General features: G+C 26.6%; 1 protein-coding gene across 3 annotated transcripts; it reads right to left on the bottom strand.

Moving 5' to 3' along the window:
• Window positions 1-842: 842 nt before the first annotated feature.
• Window positions 843-20,056, bottom strand: LOC114299018 (UPF0481 protein At3g47200-like). 3 transcript variants are annotated; one of them, XM_082873566.1, is made up of 5 exons: window positions 19,962-20,056; window positions 15,921-16,061; window positions 12,785-13,021; window positions 4,201-4,365; window positions 843-2,363 (listed from the first exon to the last, which is right to left on the bottom strand). In XM_082873566.1, the coding sequence occupies exons 1-5, from the start codon at window positions 20,008-20,010 to the stop codon at window positions 1,015-1,017; spliced, it is 1,941 nt and encodes a 646-aa protein (XP_082729692.1). In that variant the 5' UTR covers window positions 20,011-20,056; the 3' UTR covers window positions 843-1,014. The 3 variants fall into 3 exon arrangements, with proteins under 3 accessions (XP_082729692.1, XP_082729693.1, XP_082729694.1); XM_082873567.1 differs by lacking the exon at window positions 15,921-16,061 and having other exon boundaries at window positions 19,962-20,025; XM_082873568.1 differs by lacking the exon at window positions 19,962-20,056 and having other exon boundaries at window positions 12,785-13,054; window positions 15,921-16,053.
• Window positions 20,057-23,472: the final 3,416 nt, after the last annotated feature.

Here is a 23,472-nt window from a genome sequence, read left to right as displayed (position 1 = left end):
TAATCTTCAAATCTGAACCAGTCATCGTATCTTTGACAGTACAGACTCCACACGCTGCAAAATCAAAGCGACTACACCACTATCGCGAAGATCTGGAAGATCTAGTCGCAATGGTCGGAGATTGAGGTGACGTTTCAAGCTCCAATTGCATTGCAGAAGTAGTCAAGTGAAAAGTTATCGGCCATTGCTAGGACCTTCTATTTCCTTTCTCTCTTTATCTGAAAAACTCTCTCGCTTTGGTCCAATTTGATAGGTCTATATATGCTTATGGTTATGTACATATAGATTTGTATATGTAGATTTGTATTAGATTCCTCATTTTTTCTTTCTTTCTTTCTTGGATCTAGTTGTTGTTGTTGATGATGATGGTGATGATGATGATGATGGTGAAGAAACAGATTGCAACAAATTTGAATAGATCCTATTATCTTGTATGTTCAAATCCTATTATTTGTTTAATGATGAAGAAGAAACATATTGCAACAAATTTGAATAGATCTTATTATCTTATTTGTGGAAATCCCATTATCTATTTAAAATTTGAATAGAAAATAAAATATGTTCAAAATTTGGACAGATAAAAACATTAAACACATAAAAAATTTTAAATAGATAATAAAATTTAGACACATCTTTGAATAGATAAGGAATTTCAGCAGATAGATATTCCAACAAATAAATAAGTTAAAAATGAGAATTTCAATAGATAGAAAGAGAGAAAAAAAAAAGAGAGGTGTAAAAATTCAATAGATCATATGGTAAATTTTAATAAATAGCAAAATTTGAAACAGATAAGGGGAAAAAATTGAACAGATAGGAAAAAAATTTGAGCAGATAGATAAAAATTTGAACAGAATCAGCATTTCCGTATTTTATTTTTTAAAATTTCAAACTACAGAAAATTCAAAAAATAAAAGAAAAAAAAAAGTAGCAAATTTGAGGAAGAGAACAAGTGCAGAAAGAAGGAGAAAAGAAAAAGAAATATTTGCTGAATAGTACTGATTATCCATACACTCATTTCTTCGTGTAATAGGGGAGGACTGTGTAAATTGATTGCACGATTGTGAGGCCAAATATGATAATGGCAGCAACAACGGCTATGCCTGTCCATGGATTAGCAAAGTAATCGCGTCTGAACGATGCCAGAAACCTTGGCCACAGTTTACGACAGTGATTGCCAGCGTCCTCGCATGTTTTTTCAAAATAGAACCTTCCCACGACAACTTCCTTGCAGATGTTGTTGAAGAGATCTGAGACGTCTTGGCTGGTACCCAAATAGTTATGTAGGATTTCAGCCTTTTCAAGCAGTTCAACATCCTGAGCAGAGTTGATGAGTGTATCCATAAAGAAGCCATACGAAGAGATGTGACGTGGAACATTAGGGCAACATTGCTCGAAAGCAATGAGGTTTCGTAATAATGGCTCAGTGTCGTCGTAAATTGACAAAGTAGGTATTTCAAAATGAGCTCTACGACAGCACCCTAAAGGGCCTGGAGGTTTAACGAATTCAACGTGGAATAGGTCTTCTCCAGCACGATTCTCGAATTGTACTCCTGCCAAGTCGAGGTCTGATGCAGACGGGAATCTGGATCTGGTTTTATCTTTTTCCTCTTCCGGTGAAGGATTAACAGGAAGGTAGCACTTGTGTAAAACATGGAGGATATGATAATCATGGGGGTCACCCTTCTTTTCAAGTGTATCATCTCCGTGTCTCAAAATATTGCCAAAGAATGAAAGCACATACTGAATAAGATAATCTTTGTTTAAAGGATCTGGGATACGTGGCACAGCAAACTTGAACAATTCTTCAAGAACAAAGAAGGGAATCTGGTTCTCTAGCAGTAGCAAGTCATGTCGGATGGCACGGAGCCTCATGGGGCTGCCGAAAATTGGGTCACCATTGTTTTTTTTTTTCTCCTTTTTTTTCCCTTTTCCTTTTCCTTTTTTTTCTTTTTCATATTCTTTTTTGGCAAAGTAAGACCTGAACAGAAGTTCAATTATGAAGCAACCATCATCAAACATCATCTGAACTAGGTCTTTAGGAGAAGGATCATTCTGTGGGTTTTCTTTTATTATGAGTTCAATTTTGTCTGCATAGCAATTTTTTACTCTGGCTTCAAATTCAGGTTGTTCCATGGCAGTCAAACAGCGTTGCTTTTGTGTTTCGGACATGTACTTGGAACAAAATGAATCTTTGTAACTCAATTTGATCTGCACCATTGCATCAAGACGTTTGTCATTGCTGTGAATTGGTCCGATAGAAACAACACGCGGTTTATACGCACTCTCTTTTAGTGTACGAAGCTCCTCAGGGACCTTATAAATACAAGTTATCGCTTGCTCAGAAGACGCTTGGTCACGATCTGTGTCAATGGTATGTTATTAGCCAAAGCATGTTATATACCGCTTAATTTTCTTTACTACCGTTTTATATCACTGGACATCACGAGTAAAAAGTTCAATGCAATAGTGATACGATAATATAATATCATCAATAAATAAACAATAAACTCTATACAGAAGCAATGAATCTCTACTTTTTAGCTAAAACTACCTTGTCACATATGCAAGGAAGGTAAATGATGAAAAATTATTGGATGGTGATACGATAACATATGTCACCGTTACATTGAATTTTTTTTTTTCTTCTGTACATCACATTATCTTATTTGTGCTTGTTAAACAAACAATTCAAAGTGCGTGTTTGGTTTTTATTATAAGGGCTTTTAGTTTAAAGTCGATAATAATAAGATTTTATAAGATAAATAACATACAATATTTTTATAATAATGTCGTATTTGTGGATGAGACTATAGAAGAAGTTAACACTAAGTTAGAGACTTGGAAAAAAAATATTTGAATCTAAAGGATTTAGGATAAGCAGGACTAAGACATAGTATATGGAGTATAATTTTAGTAACAGTCACAATAGAAGCAAATGATAAGTGAAGATTGAGAATCAAAAATTATTTAAGAGTGAACATTTTCGTTACTTAAGAGTGAACGTTATCACAACGACTGGAGAGATTGGAGCGGATGTGGTCCTTAGAATTAAAGCGGGGTGATTTAGATGGATGAGTACATCTGGAGTACTGTACAATAAACGAGTATCCATTAGATTAAAAGAGAACGTTCTATAGAATGATTATTAGACCAGCAATGTTATATGGGATGAAATATTAGGTAACTAAGAAACAATATATAGATAAGATAAGATAAGAAATAGGGGCCAAAAGTAGGCTAGGATGTTGAGAAATTTGGAAGCCAGGTAGATGACAGAGAAAATCATGAGAGAGAAAGCTATGGCGAACAAGATGTAGAATTTGAACTTTAGAAGCTTTCCTGAGATCTCCACATCTGGGTTTGGGTTCTAATTTGAAAGAGGATAAGATGAGGCTGAAGATGGGTTCTTAAACACTTGGCTGGGTTTTTGAGGTATTTCTAGAGAGAGGAGAGAGAGAGAGAAATTGGTGTTTTTGTCTCTGCTAAGATATTCTCTGCCGTGAATTTTGATTTAAGGCTTTGAGGACTGTAAACTTTCAATTTCATAAATGCATATAAAAAAATACAGAAAAGTATTGGAAAAAATATATGTCGGCCGTTTTATTTTCGGTGTTATCTTTAAGAAAAATTGCCCTTCGGTATAAGGTTTCAAAAGAAATTATGGTTGGGTTTGATAGAGTTTTAAAATTATGATTTGATAATAAAATTATATTTTGAGTTTAATTACAAATTTTGAATATAATTTTTAATAGAGTTTTAAATTGTGCGTTTAGTTATGACTTATAAGTTTTTGAATTAAATTTTGAAAATTCTTTTCAAAACTTCTAACCAAATAAATTTTTATATTTCATATGTTACATTAAAAATTCAAAACTTAATTCAAAATTTAATTAAAAAATCTTTTTAAAATTCATAACCAAACAAATTTTTTTTTTGAAATTATAATTCCAAAACTCATAAATTTAAAATACAATTCCATTCTTAAATTATAATTTTAAAACTCTATCAAACACCGACCTCAACTTTTACATTAAATTCGACCAGACGAATAAAAAAATTAAAACTTAAACTCTTGATGTCATTGTCAGATGCATGAACCTCAACAACTAGACTAGCCCTCCTACATAGTTTAGAATGACCATTAAAAAGAAATTAAAAATAAAAAAAAATAAAAAAACTTTAAATTATTAGTCTTACCCAAATCGGAGCTGTTTCTGGCATCAACACTGATGTCCTCCGCTTCAGATTCGTCAAAAAAGTCGTCGTCGTCGTCGGGCTTATGTGGAAGTCTTTTAACCGGTTTATGCAATACTTGTAGAAGCCGTTTTATGCAATCCGGCAACTGTGGTGCACATGCCTTGCCTGTTGAGGATTTATGCACAAAAATATATACAGTTCCCTTTCACAAAAATATATCTATACTATTATTTAATATAAATAAAATTAGTAGATAATCGTCTGATGCATGAAAATTAATTTTTAAAATAAAAAATTAATTTTTAGTCTTAATATTTTAGTTAAATCATTTATTTATTTTGATAATTTTAATTCAATTGTTTTATACAAGTGTAATTATTATATAATGATTTTATGTGATATATATTAAATTATAAAATTGCATATTAAAAATAATGGTTAAATTAGAAAGATAATTAATAATATAAAACTAAAAGTAATTCTAATTATTTAATTTAAATATTATTGTTATATTTATTTGGAAAATAAAAATATATAGAAATATAACTGAACAAAATTTATTTAAAAGATTAAATATAAATATGTTGTGATTGGATTAAGAAGAAAATACATAAATTAAATATGTAGAGGATTGATTTTTTTTCTTTAATATTCTTTTTGAATTATTCATACATACTGTATATAGGTATATAAAATTTAAATTAAATATAAATTAATATTAAGACATCAATAAGATAGAAAAAAATATAAAATATAAAATAAAATTAATTTGATTTTTGTAATGCACATAGTTAAACACATTCTGTCTTATTTATTTATTTATTTGTATATTGAGATAATATTTTTTAAATATGATAATAATTAAATTAAAATATCAACAATATAAAAGAAATTTGACAACGACAAAACTAAACACACAATGAAAAATATATGAAAATAATTTTTTCTCAAATAGAGTCCGTATAAAATTAGTTATTATAATTGAAATTGAATCTCTATAAAATTTTATATATAAGTAGAAAAAGCATGCAGATATAATTTTTTTTAATAAAAAAAATAAGTTTTTAAAATGTGTCACATAAGAAAAAGAAAAACACTAATTATATATATATATATATATGATGATGTGACTTCTTTAAAGCTTGAAATCTCAATCATTTTTTTTTTTAATTTTAAAAAATATAAAAATACACATATCAGTGAACTATTCGTTTGTTATGATACAATATGGTAGTATAGTATCATTGACATTTAAACTTAATATTCAGTAATTAAGATATTAAAAGTTCATGAAACTATTAATTATATTCATTAACAAAGCACATATGAATTGTTCCCTAAAACTTTTATTTGTTGTAATGATATATAATCTCCTCATCCTTGGCAAAACACCTAAATGCTTATATTTCCTTAATTCAACCCCATAAAGGGAATTGAATCCATGACCTCCTTGAGACTAAACCCTAAAGAAGGCATGGTGGCCAACTAGGCTAGGCCTAGTTGGTTATATAACTGTTTCACTTAATAATATTCACTAATTAAGATATTAAATTTTTAGTCAAATCTTTCAAGGAATGGAATGGTGTTAATTTAAGGATTAGTTTCATTGAAACTTTGTGCTTTGTTTTCTTTTTGTTTTGGGCTTGTTGGCTGGTTCTTTTGCTTTTTTTTTTCCTCTCCATGTAATGTTGTATTGTTATTAATAAAATATCATTTTAAAATTAATAATGAAAGCAATGAAGATAAATAAATAAAAATGATGTTTAATTAATACATATTAATGTGTGTTTGGAATAAAAAAAATTAGGTATACACCTAACTTTTGGCATAGTATACAAAATGGTTGCCCTGATATTTGAACCCATAACCTGAAGATTATTAGCTTAAGATTTTACCATTAAAACAAATAATCACTCCTATAAAAATAAATAAATAAATAAATAAATTTGGAAAGGATAAAGAATTTGTTGTTCTTTTTAATTTTCCCTCGGTAGCAAGTTGCAAAAAGAACCTACGACTTTTTAGTAATGTTACATGTAATTTTAGTTTTATGTCATTTTCTGATTCTAGACACGAGGCAATGAAACACATTGATAACAAAAAAGCTAGGAATCAGGCATAGGAACTTAGGCCCTGTTTGATTGGGGGATATAAAGATTGGGATTGGATATTATATCCGGTGGGGTCCATATATCCCATGTTTGCAATTTTTTTTTGAAGGGGATATAATATCCGGTGGGATTGTATATCCCCCAAAAGTGGAGGATATACAATACCACACCCCCCCATTATATCATATCCCCTTGGTGGGGATATGATGTAAAAAGTCCAATTTACCCTTTTTTTCTATCTAACATAATATAATTTAATATATTTTTTTGAATTTAATATATTATAATTATTGAATTTAATTTAATATTATTGAATTTAATATAATATAAATATTATTGAATTTAATATAATATAATATTATATTATTTAATTTAATTTAATATAATTTAATACAAATTTTGAATTTAATATAATACAATATTATTGAATTTAATTTAATATAATATAATTTAATATAAAATTTTGAATTTAATATAATATAATATTATTTAATTTAATATAATATAATTATTGAATTTAATTTAATATAAATATTATTGAATTTAATTTACTTTAATATAATATTATTTAATTTAATACAAATTTTGAATATAATATAATATAATATAATATTATTTAATTTAATTTAAGTTAATATAATATTATTGAATTGAATTTAATATAATATAATTTAATATAAAATTTTGAATTTAATATAATATAATTATTGAATTTAATTTAATATAAATATTATTGAATTTAATTTAATATAATATAATATTATTTAATTTAATATAATATAATTATTGAATTTAATTTAATATAAATATTATTGAATTTAATTTAATTTAATATAATATTATTTAATTTAAACCAAATTTTGAATTTAATATAATATAATATAATATTATTTAATTTAATTTAATTTAATATAATATTATTGAATTTAATTTAATATAAATTTTGAATTTAATATAATATAATATTATTTAATTTAATTTAATTTAATATAATACAATATTATGAGGGCAATCTTGGAAATTACTTGTTATATCCCACAATATATTTTGTAAAACAAACATGCATAACATATATCCAATCTTATATATCAAGTCAACAAACATGACTTGGGGGATATACTATCCAATACTTATATCCTATTCATTATATATCCTGACTAAATCTCACATCATATTATATCCTCCATTTTATATCCAACGAAACAAACGGAGCCTTAAAATTTACTCAGGGCTCGTTTGGCCCGTAATAATTTTAGTTTGAAAATTAAAAAGTTATTAAAAAATTAAAAAAACTAATAATTTATACTAAAAAATTAAAAATTCTTTTTTCTCTCTACTTTTTGTTTTTTTTTTTTTATAAAAAATTTAAAATTTATTCCAAATATACTAATTTTTTTACTTCATATTTTAGTCAAAAAGTCAAAAAAATTATTAAAATAGCCTGTTCTCAAGCGAGGCCTCAAAATTAGTTTCTGTGGTTGAGATTAGATTGATGAAATATGAGATCCATGAGTAAAATAAATTTAAATCATTAATTTAATTTCTGGATAAATTTTAGGTAATTAATTCTAAGTTTGTAGTCTTGCTCCATTAATAAATTTTAATGGGACACATCATATCATATAGATCTATCTATCTTTTATCTATCTATCTATTTATCTTCTATTCTATACTATTATTAAGTGAATGTTTCAGTTAGTGGAGTGAAACCTTTGCTCTTTTCATATTATGTAATAGTTTTTATTTTTTATTTTTTAAAAAAGATGTTACACAAAGAGGATTCATACTGTTTAAGCTAACTATACATTATAATATTAATTTCATTATTATTAATTTTTAATCTTATTTAAATTACACACACATTACGTGTGTCATCTATTAATATATATACACGTAGAGATTTACATCAGAATTAGAATGCTCTAAAAACCTCGATATGTCAATCTAAATAGTTCACATGTGTCGTTGTTAATTTAGAGATTTTTATTTCTTTAAGACATTTTTTTTTGGTTTTTTCTCTCTCTGTCTCGGCTTTTCATTTTCCCTTCATTAAAAAATACTGTAACTCCCTCTATATTTTAATTTAAATGTCCAACTTTTTATATCTGTTTAGTTTTTCATATCTTCTCTATTTGTGGCATTTTTATTAAAAAATATTACGATTTATTTTGCCCAAAAAGAGAGTATATATATATATATATTAAGTTACACAGGTTTTATTTTTTTTATTTTTTTTGCATTTACTGTTACTTTTTGTTACCAAAAGTTTGTATTTTCATCATTTTATCAATTTTTCTATTATTATTATTATCTCCATATGTTTGAGATTATATTTGTAGCATAATTTTTTACTAAAAAAAACTTTATATTTTAATTTGATCAAATTCTTTAATAATTGATTATCAATTAATGTTATAAATTTAAAACTTTGATAATTTTTTAAGCTTTCAAATTATATAAAGTACACTTACTTTTGTATTAATTTGGAGTTTAATTTTATTATTCTTTGTTAACATTATGAAGTTTGTTATAGTTCATCATAGAAGATTCGAAATAATGCAACATTCATGCATTACTTCCAACCACGTGAGTTACTAATAAATGTTATGAGGAGACATTTCTAGCAAACTTATAGGGCATGTTTGATTGGGTGGATTAGAGCATGGGATTAGGATTATTAATCCGTGGGCCCAATTATCTCATGTTTGTTTTAACATTTTGGTTTAGAATTATTAATCCAATGGATAATTAATCCAACAAATTTGTAGGATTATTAGTAATGGGGTAGGGGTGGGATTATTAATCCAATGGATATTAATCCAATTGGATAGTGAATCCTAATAGGATTATTAATACTTCACTATTAGTCTTTTGAATCAAACATGACCATAGTGATTGATTTGATTTACATGGATAGGCCATCGTACTCACGGTGTGCTTTAAATTGTTAATTTTTTTAAATTTTATTTTTTGAGTCACACAAAAAATCGACTTTTGAATTTTAAGAGCACAAGTTGATTAGGGAAATTAATTATAGTATATTATAGAATGGTTCATAAGAAGATAGATCTATTAATAAAGAGTTCACAAGCCAAAAAAAATACAATTTAATCTAAACATCTTGTATAACCTTTATTATGTATAATTAGCAAAATAGAGGGAAAAATTTGATAATTCTAAATGTATAACTGTTTATTTGAAAAGGATATTAGTGCTTGTAAATACGATAAAATATTAAATTTAATTTTTAAAATTTATTTTAATTACTCTGAGTGTTAAAAAAAATTAAATTAAATTAATTTGCAAATTGCAATGTTATGGCTATATAGAAAATTAAGATTGATTGACTTACTAATATAATATTTTCGTAGTTTAAAGCTAATTTCAACTCATTTGGTTACAAATTGCAATGCTAGGGGTTAACTTACCAAAAAATGATATGTTAAAATTAAATTTGTATAAAATCAAGATTCGAACACAGCCCATGAATAGCACATGTAGAAAACTAGTATATATATATATATATATAAGTAAATAGAGTCTTTTTTTTAGGAAGTTTTAGAAATGTGCCATGTGTCACTTTTAACCTCCGAAAATTTTGCCAAGTGTCATTCCTATAATTAAAAGAAGGGTTTTATATCTTTTAAGCCTTTCCTCTTCCTCTTGCATTTTTTTTTTCTCATCTCTTTCTCTTCTCTTTTATTTTTCTTATGATTTTTTTTTATTTCCTTTATAAATGCATTATTTTGTATCTATTTTTTTTTAATTATTCCACTCTACAAATTTATGTTTATTAATTTTAATAATATGTAGAAGAAAATTGCGAATTTGAAATATTTGCAAAAATATGATAAAGCAATTACAGGGGTTATTATGAAAATACAAAAAAAAAAAAAAAAAAAAAAGACAAAAAATAAGAGAAAGATGATGGGGGTGGAATTGCCAGTCTACCTATACAAGTACGTGAATAAACTTATAGCAAATAAATATAATCAAAAAAATTTCTTTACAAAATTATATTTTGTAACTCATTTTGTTTTTTGCTGGGATTTTGCAAGTAATTTTACGAGATACTACATTGTCTTTTGACTTATTTAAAAGTATTTTCTAACAAATATTCTTATGTTAGATTGTTTTCATTGCTACTAAACAATAACTTAATAATAAGGCATTCTTCTTAAATCAACATTATTGAAGTTTTATCTTATTTTAAATAGGATATTATATTTAAATTTATGAACATTTTATGGCATCTAAAAGGTTCTTAATTGAAAAAAATAATGTATAATGATTGCAATTGAAATAATTTTTTTATTTATATTAAAATGAATTTAATTTATAAAATCTATCTTAAAATCACTATGAGTTAGAACAAATTATTGAATTGCACTCATGAAATACAATATTATGATTATTTTGGGAGCACAAAGTTGAATCACCTGCTAATAAAATATTTTATGTTTGACATATAATTTTTAAAGAAATTTAAAAAAAAAAAAACTTGATATGCTAAAAGGTATTGAATAATTTAAATTATTTATTTAGATTTGTAAGGTATTAAAGTTGTTATTTATTTCATAATTTTTCTTTGAGATAATAAAAAAGTGTAATTTAAACTATTTTTATAATTTTTTATTTTTTGACATTTAATTTTTTTTATTTAAAGAAAAAATTAAAAGTACCTATATACTTCAACTACATATGTACTTATATACACTCATATTTATTATTTAAAAATATTTGTCTTTTTAAATATGAAAATATGATATTTAATTATAAATTATAAATTAAAATTTTTAAATGAAAACAATGCATAGTAAGAGTTGAAAACTAGTTCACATCGGATGCCGTGACATGGGAAGATGGGAAGTTTGGCGATAATTATTGGGTGATCCCGTCATCTTGTGACTTCATTCACATCATGCTCTAACTAATTATGTAACAAAAAAAAATTTAGTGGTAGAATAATATTAACTAGGATAAATTATTGATACTTCATAATAGTTATATTTAATTTTTATTAAATCTTATTGAAAATAAGTTTTAATAAAATCGTTATTAAGAACAATATTTTGTGATATTTTTTATATGGTGTTAAAAATTGACAATTGATAATTTTTTTGTCACAATTTTTATAAATTTGTCGCTAAAACTTAGAAGTAGTGATGTTTTTTTGTAACGAAGTTCTTAAACTGTCGTTAAAAGTTAAAAATTAGTAAAAAATTTTTTTGACAATTTTTTAAACTGTCGTTAAGACTTATAATTAGTGATATTTTTTGTGACAATTTTTTAAATGTTGCTAAAAATTAATAATTAATGACTTTTTTAGTAGTGTTTGGTGATTAATTGTCATAGGACTTATTAAATAATAAGTCCACCTATTAAGACCTATACATAAGTTTCCCTATTAACTATTTTTGTTATCTAGTTATGATACAAAAAATGACACACTTAATTTACACTGTAATTTTTTATTAATCGAAAATATTACATAAATAATATTACATAATACTTTAAGATTTTTTAATAAATTTTCAAAATGTTATCAGTAGTAAAACTTAAACCCTGGTGCATCAATAGTAGCCAACTACACTAGCGGTAAATTTAGGATGACCACATTTTTATAGTTGAAAAATTTGTCACAAATTTTACCGTGTAAATTTTTTAAAAATTTTAAAATTTTTTTTTCTTTTAATTTTATTCATAATGATATGATATGTTACGTGTCGATTTGTGATTTGTCATAAATTCAACCTCGTCATATCATTGGGGTTGTTTGTTGCAACTTATTTAAACTATTTATACTATTTATATAGCTTATTTTATTTGGGGTCTATGCTAGACTAGTATAGTATCTGTTTACAGCTTATTAGGTGTACATAATTTAAGTAAGTCGATTATTTGAAAGTTAGCTAAAGGGAATGTTTTACTTTTATTGTTTGATTATCAATTTTTAATTTATAATAAGTTGCACTAAACCCGTCATTGTGATTGATTTATGAGTTTTAAATTGTGAGTCTCTAACATACATTCTTCTTCTTATTTTTTTAATTTTTTTTTGGGGTGGCGGACAAAATATATCGGTAGTTTTTTTATTTGCCCATTGTATTATTTTGGTCTTTATAATTTTGATTAGCTCGATTTTTACCCTTAAATTTAAATTTTTGAAGGAAAATTATTAATGAGTTGAACAAATTTATAATTTTCTTAATGAAAAGCATAACACATGCCCTTATGTGCTCATTTTCCATTAAAAAAAACTAATAATTGTAGTCAGTTGAACTAAATTGTGACAAAATTATAAATTTATTATCAAAATTTAACAAATTAAAATTATAGAATCAAAACAACTTAATGGTCAAAATATAAAGCATTACTAAAGTAATTTATTTTTATATTTTTATTTCGAAAGTTCTATGATCAGCCTTTTAAGTCAGGAACTCGAGAGGGAAGAGAGTTAAACGAAGCCATACCGAAGTCGGAGTTGGTTCTGGTACGATGCCCCATTCTCCAATTTTCCCATGGGTGTTTAAGCTCTTGTCCACACGTCTTCATGGAAATATTGATGCCATGCGTGCCTTTGACTTTAAGAAATTCATTTGGAGAGATTCCGAGGCTTTCATGTGGTAATAACACTCGTCCTTCAATCATGAGATCCGGCAACTGTGGAGGACAAACCTCCTTATCCTTGTTTGAACCACCCTCCATTCCTTAAAATTACCAAGAAAAAATACCAAAAAATACTAACAAAATTGTAGTCAGTCGAACTAAATTGTGACTACAATTGAATTTTTGAAGGAAAATTATTAATGAGGAGTTGATCAAATTTATAATTTTACTTACGAAAACATGACACGTGTTCATATGTATAGTGACGACTCCATAAATTTTTACAAATTGAGTCACCTTACAAGCTTAAAAACTACAAATTATAAATAATAATAAACAAAATACTAAATAACATTCACTTTGTTTGGTTTTGAATTTTTTAAAATAAATTTTGAGTTTTTTTTATTTTATTTTTTGCGTTTTATTGTCTTTTAGGGAATTTTTTTAACAATATTTTAGTCATTTTTTAAGACGCACTTAGAAAGTACAATATTTGTGAAAATGTACTAAATTTTTATATTTTTTACATTAACTGATTGTTTTAAAATAAAAATTTCACAAATGTCTTGTCTTTAAAATGTATATAGATTAAATGAATCTAAAAAGTGAAAAAAAAAAAATTAAGCCATTTAAAAAATTTACCAAAGACAAAAGAAATACAAAAAACATAAAATTCACAAACTATATTTGAAAACTATTAACTAAACTCTTGTCTCATTTTAATCTCTATAATTTCAATTGACTCGATTTTGACTCTAAATTTTTTATTTGGTCTCAAATTAATCCAACTGATTCCAATTGTTAGTATTTTTTTATGAAAAATGTGCACATAAACAACATGTGTCTTGCTTTTAGGGATAAAATTATAAATTTGATCAATTCAGTAACTTAACCTAAACTAATTTTTTGTGATCATTTTTCGTCAAAAATCCTAATGACATTATCAATTAGATCAAATTGAAACAAAATTTAAAATTAAGAGTTAAAATTGAATCAATTAAAATGATACAACTAGTTATATAATTTACTCATGAAACTTTTCAAACAATAATAAGGCACTAATGGGTGTATATTTAATGGGATCCTTTAAATCTTTACAAGAATCAAACTGCACTAAGGTTTTGTTTGGAAATAGATTATTTTAATAATTTTTTATTTTTTTATGAAATGATATACAGAAAAGTAGAGAGAATGATGTGATAATTTATAGTGACTTTTGAATTTTTTGACTAAAATAATTACTCCCCCAACAAGACTTAAATAAAATATTAATAATATAAATAAAATTTTCTTTTAGAGTTTTTGTTTGGTTGATGGCTACTGGGGACCCATCAGCAACATGTGCCGTCGCCCCTGTTTATGTGCTCATTTCTCATTTAAAAAAAAAAAAAAAAAAAAAAACAAAAAACAAAAACAAAAACAAAAACAAAAATATTTGAGACTTTTAAATGAGCAGCTCTAGAAGTGAATTTCACCTTATAATTTAATGTTTTGACTTGCGATATTTTATTTTTTTTAAAATTGTTTTTATGTATTGCCAAATCACTAGAGTTGGCATTAGAGCTCCAACTCTAGTGCTCTCTATCATTGCTCGTAAAAAAATACAACAATGATACATCTCTGTAAAACTAGAACTCTAATTGAGCTCTAATAATGTGAAAAGTCAAAAAGAAAATAAAAATAAAAAATACAAGGTCAAAATATCGTATCAGATGGGACTCACACACACATTAAATTCACTCTGTTTGTTTCTAGTTTTCAAAATTCACTTTTCAAAAAATTCTATTTTTTCGTTTTTCCTATTTTTTATTTTCACTGAATTTTTAAAATATTTTATGCAATTTTTTAAAAAAATTTTTTAGACACACTTAACATAAATACATTTAGAAAATATAATATTTGCAAAAAAAATCTTTAAAAAATTAATTAAATACCAAAAATACAAAAAAATAAAAATAAATGAAAATTCAGTGTATTTTCCATATTTTTGTATATTTATTAATTTTTCAAAATATTTTTTCACAAATAATTTACTATTTAGATACATCTAAGTAAGGTACATTTAAAAAAGTAAAAAAAAGTTGCTTAAAATTTAAAAAATATTCACTAAAAATAAAAAAATACGAAAAATAAAATACTTAATTTTCAAAAAACTGAATTTAAAAAACTGAAAAACAAGCACACTGATTAGAACTTATTTTTTAAAGCTCCCAAACATTTTCCAAAAATACATTAATAAGTGTAGTCTGTTGAATTAAATTATGATAAAATTATAAATTTAATGTCAAAATTTAATTAATAAAATTATAAGAATCAAAACAATATAATAGTCAAAATATAGGATTATTGGTATAATTTATTTTTGTATTTTTATTTTCAAAGTTCTATTGATTCATCAGCTATGAAGCATGGGTGTTGGTACGAGCATCGATATTGATACGATACGGGTATGCTGATACGGTAAAATTTAAAAATAATAGAATTTGGGTACGGCTTTGGTACGTTTATGAAAAAATATTTATTTTTAATTTAGGATAATGTAAAAATTGATTAAATAGATTAATTTGTTAAGATCCAACCTACAATTAACATTTAATGCCAAAAGTAAATGTGTAAACCAAAATTAAATATTATTATATTAAATAACTTATAAATCATAACTTAATTTTAAAATCATACTAAACATAAAATTAAAAATAAAAAAAAATCTATTGAAATGAATTTTATCTTTATAGTTTAAGAAAATATTGTTTTGATTGAGGTATGATACGGTTTGGATATCTACTAAGTATGTCTGAGTATATTAAAAATTAAAAAAAAAAATTTGAATACGTATTTCGTTTATCCAATATATATATATAAAAGTATCATATGAGATACCGTACATCGATAAGTACCTAATCTAAATATGATATATTTGTTTGTCGAACTATCATGCTTCATAAATTATCAGCCTTTTAAGACAGGAACACGAGAGAGTAGAGTTAAACGGAGCCATACCTAAGTCGGAGATGGTTACGATATGATCTGCCACGCTCCAATTTTCGGCCGATATTCCAAGCTCATATCCACATGTGCTTGGTTGGATAGCATATCCACTTGTTACTATTGATTCTTCCATGGACGGATCTATGATTTCAACTTTGGAGGGACAAAAACCAAAAAAAAAAAAAAAAGATAAAAATAAAATATTATTATATAATTTTAAAATTGATTTATATTAGCATAAAAAATAAATAACATTATTATTAATCAGATATTCTTTGTCAACATAATTGAGAATACAAATATAATTTGACATATTTTTTTTTTTGTATGCATTAACTTAACAAAATATTAATTATTATTATATCTCCGTCTACTAAAATTAACTATTTGAAAATATTGTAAGCACTACTTTTTATAATATATATATATAGAGAGAGAAAGAGAGAGTTATGCTAAGGATTCCAAATAAATTATCAAATATTCTATTAAACATCTCACATGAGTGTGAGACCCACACAAATCACATGTGTGTGAGTCAGGTTTAGTAGAATATTTGGTAATTCATTTGGGGTCTATAGCATTTCCATATATATAAAAACATTTATGATAAGCTCGATATCAGAATCTTAATTAATATCTTTTTCAATAAATATGATTAAGTAACTGTTGGAAGTGGTTCAAAATTTTCTCCTTGTTCCTTGCCCCACATTGATTTGTTATTAGTTATTATTACATCTTTTATATGTAGACCTTTTTTATTGGATAAGGGCCAAATATGTGGGGGAAACTATTCAAGCATTGGGCCATATGTGTGAAACCCACATATATACACGCACATGCACGCCGTTGGACTTGGACTTGAACTTAGACTTAGGTGCTTGTGTGTTTGTAATTAACTATGATTGATGAATTAATTAAGCCTTTCATAATTCAAGGAATTTGACTGATTCATAATTCAAAAGTTTGATCAAACCTTGATTTATTCTTACCTTACTTTTAGACTTGGAATTATATGTATATGTATTCGTACCTTACTTTTAGACTTGGAATTATATATACATATACGTATTCCTAGTTGTTTAGAAAAAAAAGTACTCTCTTCTTCTCTGTTTTCTATACAGTTTCTTATTTATTTTGGACTATTTCTTAGATGAGTTCAAGTCTTGGTTGGTGAGTGCACACCATCAAGACTTGCCGTTGTATCCTGGAGAACAACTACCAGCAGTCCTTTGCACCAAGTGGGGCGAAATCATTTCTCAAGGACAGCGGATTGACTTCTGCGCCTCGGTTCCATTGCTTTCATATTTTTATTCTGCTTTTATCTTCTCGTATCTATTTCAATTTGTTAATTAAGCAGAGTTTTTAAATATTTTTCAACAATCTTAAGAAACGATTTTGCTGGATTAATAAACATGAATTTTGTTTCTGTTGTTTTTGATATGACCAAACTAGAACCCTTTGATGGAAATCACTACAAACGTTGGTCTGAAAAAATCGTGATAGTCTTTGATAGAGTTTTAGAATTATGATTTGAGAATAGAGTTGTATGTTGAGTTTGTAAGTTTTGGAATTATGATTTGACAAGAGAAAATTTGTTTGGTTATGAGTTTTGAAAAAAGTTTTGAATTTTTGATGTGACATATGAAATATGAAAAGTTGTTTGGTTATGAGTTTTGAAAACTTAATTTAAAAACTTATAACTCATAATCAAACACACCACTCAAAACTCTATTGAAAATTCTATTCAAAACTCATAGCCAAACTCTTTTTAACATTCAACTTAAAAAAATAATTTGTCATTTTGGTCTAAAAAAATAATTTATATATTTAACAAATATAATTTTTTTTTTCTTTCCAAATAACAGGTGGCGATTGGTGATTGGCAATTGCAAAAAAAATAAAAAATAAAAACTAAAAAACTATTTTGTTCCGGTCAACCGGTTGGACGACCAGCCACATGTCCAAGTAGATCCAAAATTCAAAAACTCCTTTGCTTTTCAGAATGGAGAAGATGAAATAGAGAGAGAGAGAGAGAGTATGTACGTATATGCCAAACGTGATAGAGAAATATGTTTTGAAATGTATGGTGTAACCACATTTTCAAAACTTCATCCAAACGGAGGGGTGAAATTATGATTACAAATCTGCACCAAACACAACCCCTATTTTTCCTCGAGTCTCTCAATGTTGATTACGTTCTGTTTAATGATCAAATTCCTAATGATGTTTTCGAACCAGGCTCGTAGTGAATCCATTCGCTCGTATGACAAAGACAATAAAATCTATCGTGGTCATATTTTGAATTTTCTTTCCAACTCTCTGTTTGATATATATTGTGGTTACAAATCTACTAAAGAGATTTGGAAATTTTTGAAAAGAAAATATTCAACAGAAGATGCAGGTACAAAAAAGTATATGCAGAAGTATGTGATGAGCAGACTTTTAGACTTCAAGATGAATGATGAAAAAATCTGTCATGGAGCAAATTTATGAATACTAGAATATAGTTCATGACATTATGGTTGAAGGAATAAAGTTAGATGATGCCTTTCAAGCTGTGGCACTTATTGAAAAATTGCCACCATCTTGAAAGGATTACAAAAATTCTCTCAAGCACAAGAAAAAGGATCTCAGTTTGGAAGAAATTATTGTTCACATTGGCATTGAAAAATCTAACCACATGAAAGATAGAAATAAATATGCTTATGAATTCAGATCAAAAGCAAATGTGGCGGAGGTGAAAGCTCCATTTGTACCTTTTATAGTTAAAGAGTTAAACTAATATTTATCAATAAATTAAGACATCTCCGTGTAAATAACTCAAAAATTTATAGATGAAGGATCCTTGATATCGTAAATGAGACCATGCCTCTTACATTTATAAAAGCTTAAACTCAGTCCAGTTTGATAACTTAACTTTTTGGTTATAAAAATAAATAAATAAACATTTAAAAGTCATAAAAAAGTTAAAAGCCAAATATTGCATTAATTTATTATTTTTGATATAACTATATAAAATTATTCTCAAACATATTATTAACTTTTAGAAATTGTAAGAGTTGGGCTTCCCTCATGTTTCAATTTGAACTTAAATGTCATGTTAGGATCGTCCGAGTAAATCATTTATTAAAAAAAATTAATTCTATTTGATAATGGTAACATTTTTATTTTATTGTGTTTGTCCAAAAAAAAAAAAAGGTGAACGATAAATGTGTTTTTTAACATAGAATATTAATTTTTTCTAAAATAAAATGTCTACAATTATCAAATTAACTTAACTTTTTCACGAATGATATGCACGAGAACTGTATAAAATAAATGGTTAAGATAATCAAAATGGAATCCGTAATTAGTCTCATGAGTCCAAAATATTTTTTGAACAGTAAACTCAAACATAACAATCAAATTCAAATTTGAATTTAAACCAAAACCAATTTGTAAAAGCACAGAAAGAAAATACACCAATCTGGTCTCAAAGACCTACTTCCAGAGCGACAATCCATCATCATGGTTTATTTTGGAAAGTAGGTGAAAAACTAAAATTTTTAACTTTTTTTGAATTTTTTTGAAAAACGTATAAAAAAGTAGAGAGGTGATACGATTTAAAAAAAATCAAAAAATCAATCAACTAATTTTTAACGGTGTTGCCAAAATATCATATGAGGCACTCAATGCCACCGCAAAGAAGATTGAAAAATCCTCAGCACGATTTAAAAGCTAATAGAGAACTCAAAAAGATTAAAGAAAAGTACATCTCTTGCATTGAATGGAATTCGGGTTATTTACATGAAGATTTTTTTAATTATTAGTGAATATTATTTTATTTTTTTTATTTATGAATTCATGCATTTTGACCCTTCAACTATAAAGAAAAATCACTTTCACCTTTTACAAACTCCACTGAAAGGATTAGAGTATATTTATACAAGATAGTTGAAGGGATCAATATAAACAAATTCATAAAAATAGTAAAGCAATACTTACTAATAGCTACAGTTGTTAGTTTAATTAACCCAATGAAATTCTATGGTGCCTTGGAAAGAAAATTCTTACCTGCTACAACTGGTATGCGAGTTTTTGGTGGCAACAATTTAGCACACATGGGTTTCTGTTTCTAGTTATGTATTTGAGATTGGTTTGTAAGTTGCAACTGAAGTTTCGTTGCTCGGTTGTCTTATATACACAGATGTCCTCTGTCTTGATCAATTGTGGCACATGTAATCAGGGGCGACACCCATGTAAGCATGTGACGTCGGCAACCGTTTTAAATTATTAAAAAAATTAAAAATATTATTAACCATGGTAAAACTAAAATAAAAATAATAATTGGATCAAAATTTGACCCCATTATTAAAAGGAAAAAACACACTCTATCAGTAATTTGTCATAGAAAAATGTTGTTAATTATCAATTTTAGCAACAAATTTAGAAAATTATCACAAAAAGTTTGTTTCAACGATTATTCTGTTAGGATAAATTTTTAGCAACGAATTGATAGGACTTAATGAGAATTAATTCTAACTATTAAGATTTACTGATAATTTATTCCTTTTCATAAAAACATCACTAATTATCATGTGATCAATTACGTAATAGATTTACCTATTAAGATTTATACGTAAGTACTCATGTACTTAACAATTTTATAATTATTTTCCTTAGTTTGATATTGTGGAAACATATGTTCATAGTTGACTTATAATACTTAACAACTTCCTCTCTTATATCTTTTTTAAGGTCTCGTTTGAGAATATATTATTTTAATAATTTTTTATCTTTTTATGAAAAGATGTACAGAAAAATAGATAGAATGATGTGATAATTTATAGTGACTTTTTAATTTTTTAGTTAAAATAGAAGATTGCCAAACGAGACCTAACAATCAATTAATCAAATTTTTTTTATATATAATTAAATTTAAAAAGCACATCTAAAAAAATAATTTTAAAACACCCGTTTCTCAATGCGAAAAATCAACCCAACAACGTGAAAGTCCAGTTATTTGCTTCAACCACCAAAGTTTTGTCGCCTATTGTTAAGCCAAGTCCTTTCATTCAACCACCAAGGTTTGGAAAAGGGTAATGCTAAACTACTAAAAATCCGTCCTTTTGTGACAGTTTCAAACATTGCAAAAGATTTACATGTCATCGTAAAAGATTTTTTGCAATAGAGTAGTGACGGAAAGAGATGTGACAAAAGATATTTACGATGGTTACAAGACGTCTCTTTTTTGTAGTGATGGCAAATCAATGATTTTTGTGATGATTTAACCTGATACAAAAAAGCGCAGAAAACATCACTTTTAGCAACGGTTTAGGATGCCGTCATCAAAAACTCTTTTAGAGACTGTAGTTGATGTCGCAAAAAGTATTATTAGCGACAGTCTAAAACATCGCAAAAAAAATAGAATTAAATCAATAATGTATTTGCGACAGTTTAAATCGTTGCTAAAGAATTGAACTAATATGTATATGTGATAGGTTAACCCGTCGCTAATAAAATGCAAGGAAATGATGATTACATTAGTGACGGTTTATAACTGTCGTAAAAAAAATATTTTCATAAAATAAATATATATTTTATTTATTCATTCTTTGTACAAATTATTAATATTTTTAAAAATAAAATACATCCACATCCATACACATCCACATTCACATTCACATTCACAAAATTATATATACGAATAATATATATATCCTGTAATAATACAGTGTCAACCAAACATTGTTTACAAAAATATATAAAACATCCTCCAACAATACTAATAATTTTTGATTATTCAAGAACTCAAATTTGTATCTAAAACAAAACAAAACAAAAGTATCGATAGTACAAATAAAGAAACATATATATTAGAGCTTGTTTTAGTCTCAAGAGTAAGCTCTAATATCAATATGCGAAGATATCACCACGTACTTAAAAGGGTAGCATCTGTAAAAAGAAAAGAAAAAAATATTTAGAACATAATTTATTTCAAGCTTACAAAAAATATAAAACATTTGATATTTATTTCAATAAATAAATAAATAAATAAATAAATAAATAAATAAGATTGTAACATATATATGAATCGAGCGCCACACAATGTATTTTCCAACAGCTTCTCCAACTGTTCTTAGGTCTCGGGATGGTGTTTCCAAACGAGCATTTGGCTTTTTCACTTTTAAGACAAAGATTTCGCAATATTCAGGCTCAATTGGAACTCCATCAATTTTACTCAACAGATCGTCACTAATAAGAAGTCCTTTCACTAATTGGACTATTGGTATACGCGAACTATCCAAAGAAACTTTAATTACATTCTACAATGATGATGATACTATTAAAATCAGGTATTGATTGAACACATTCCGCTATAATCTAACAATAATCGAATAAACACACAACAAAAAATCTAGCCAAATAATTGTGCTTAAACACAAAAACAACAGCCTCTAGTAGTTCATGCTAGTAGACATGAAATAGATATGAGATTAACAACAACAAAAAGACAATATAGGTGACACAAAATAAAGAACAAATAATTAATGTCAAGAGGGCGAGTCCCATCTTTTTTGACAAATCATTTATGCCTAATTAGTCGTGTGTGTCAAGTTTCGTTGACATCCGATTCCATTTGACTATTTTAGTCTGTCAACCGGCATGAAAAAAGTGTTTCTAAAGGACAAGTTTTCACAAACGAGAATTTGGCTCTAGATTCAAAATCGGAACAGGTTTTGAGTCATGTCTTCTCATACAAGTCATTTGTGCCTAGTTAGTCAAGTGTGTCAAGTTTTGTTGACATCTGACGCTGTTTGACCATTTTAGTGTGTCAACCAGTTCAAAAAAGAGTTTCTAAAGGACAAGTTTTTACAAATGAAAATTACGCTCCAGATTCAAAATCGGGAATTGATTTTGAGTCCTGTCTTTTCCTACAAGTCATTTGTGCCTAATTAGTCGTGTGTCAAGTTTTGTTGACATCCGATGCCGTTTGAGCATTTTAGTGAGTCAACCGGTTCGGAAAAAGAGTTTCTAAATGAGAAATTTTCACAAACATAAATTTGGCTCTAGATTCAAATCAGGAATCGATTTTGAGTCCCATCTTTTCCTACAAGTCATTTGTGACTAGTTAGTTGTGTATGTTAAGTTTCATTGACATCTGACGATGTTTGACCATTTCAGTGTGTCAATCGGTTCGGAAAAGAGTTTGTAAAGGACAAGTTTTCACAAATGGGAATTAGGCTCTAGATTCAAAATCGGAAATCGGTTTCGAGTCCCGTCATTTCCTACAAGTCATTTGTGCCTAGTTAATTATGTGTGTCAAGTTTTGTAGACATCCGACGTCGTTTGACTATTTTAGTGTGTCAACTGGTTTGGAGAAAGAGTTTCCAAAGGACAAGATATTAGGCTCTAGATTCAAAATTAGGAATCAGTTTTGAGTCTTGTCTTTTCCTACAAGTCATCTGTGCCTAGTTATTCGTGTGTGTCAAGTTTCGCTGACATTCGAGACCATTGGAGCATTTTAGTGTATCAATCGGCTCAGAGAAAGAGTTTTCTAAAGGACAAGTTTTTACAAATGGAA

Source organism: Camellia sinensis, chromosome 6, assembly GCF_055761805.1.
Source record: "Camellia sinensis isolate YWXY chromosome 6, ASM5576180v1, whole genome shotgun sequence".
NCBI classification, from domain to species: Eukaryota; Viridiplantae; Streptophyta; class Magnoliopsida; order Ericales; family Theaceae; genus Camellia; species Camellia sinensis.
Note: the sequence above shows the minus strand (reverse complement) of the source record. Positions and strands in the feature narration are given on the sequence as shown.

Bases quoted from the DNA above. Each gene is read 5' to 3' on its own strand.
- LOC114299018 (XM_082873566.1), bottom strand. From the start codon at position 20,010: ATGTGTGCTAAATTGTTGCCACCAAAAACTCGCATACCAGTTGTAGCA. The intron at 13,022-15,920 runs GTATGGCTCCGT...GGTAATTTTAAG, and splicing joins CGTAACCATCTCCGACTTAG to GAATGGAGGGTGGTTCAAAC. The intron at 4,366-12,784 runs GTATGGCTTCGT...AATCCTCAACAG, and splicing joins CAGAACCAACTCCGACTTCG to GCAAGGCATGTGCACCACAG.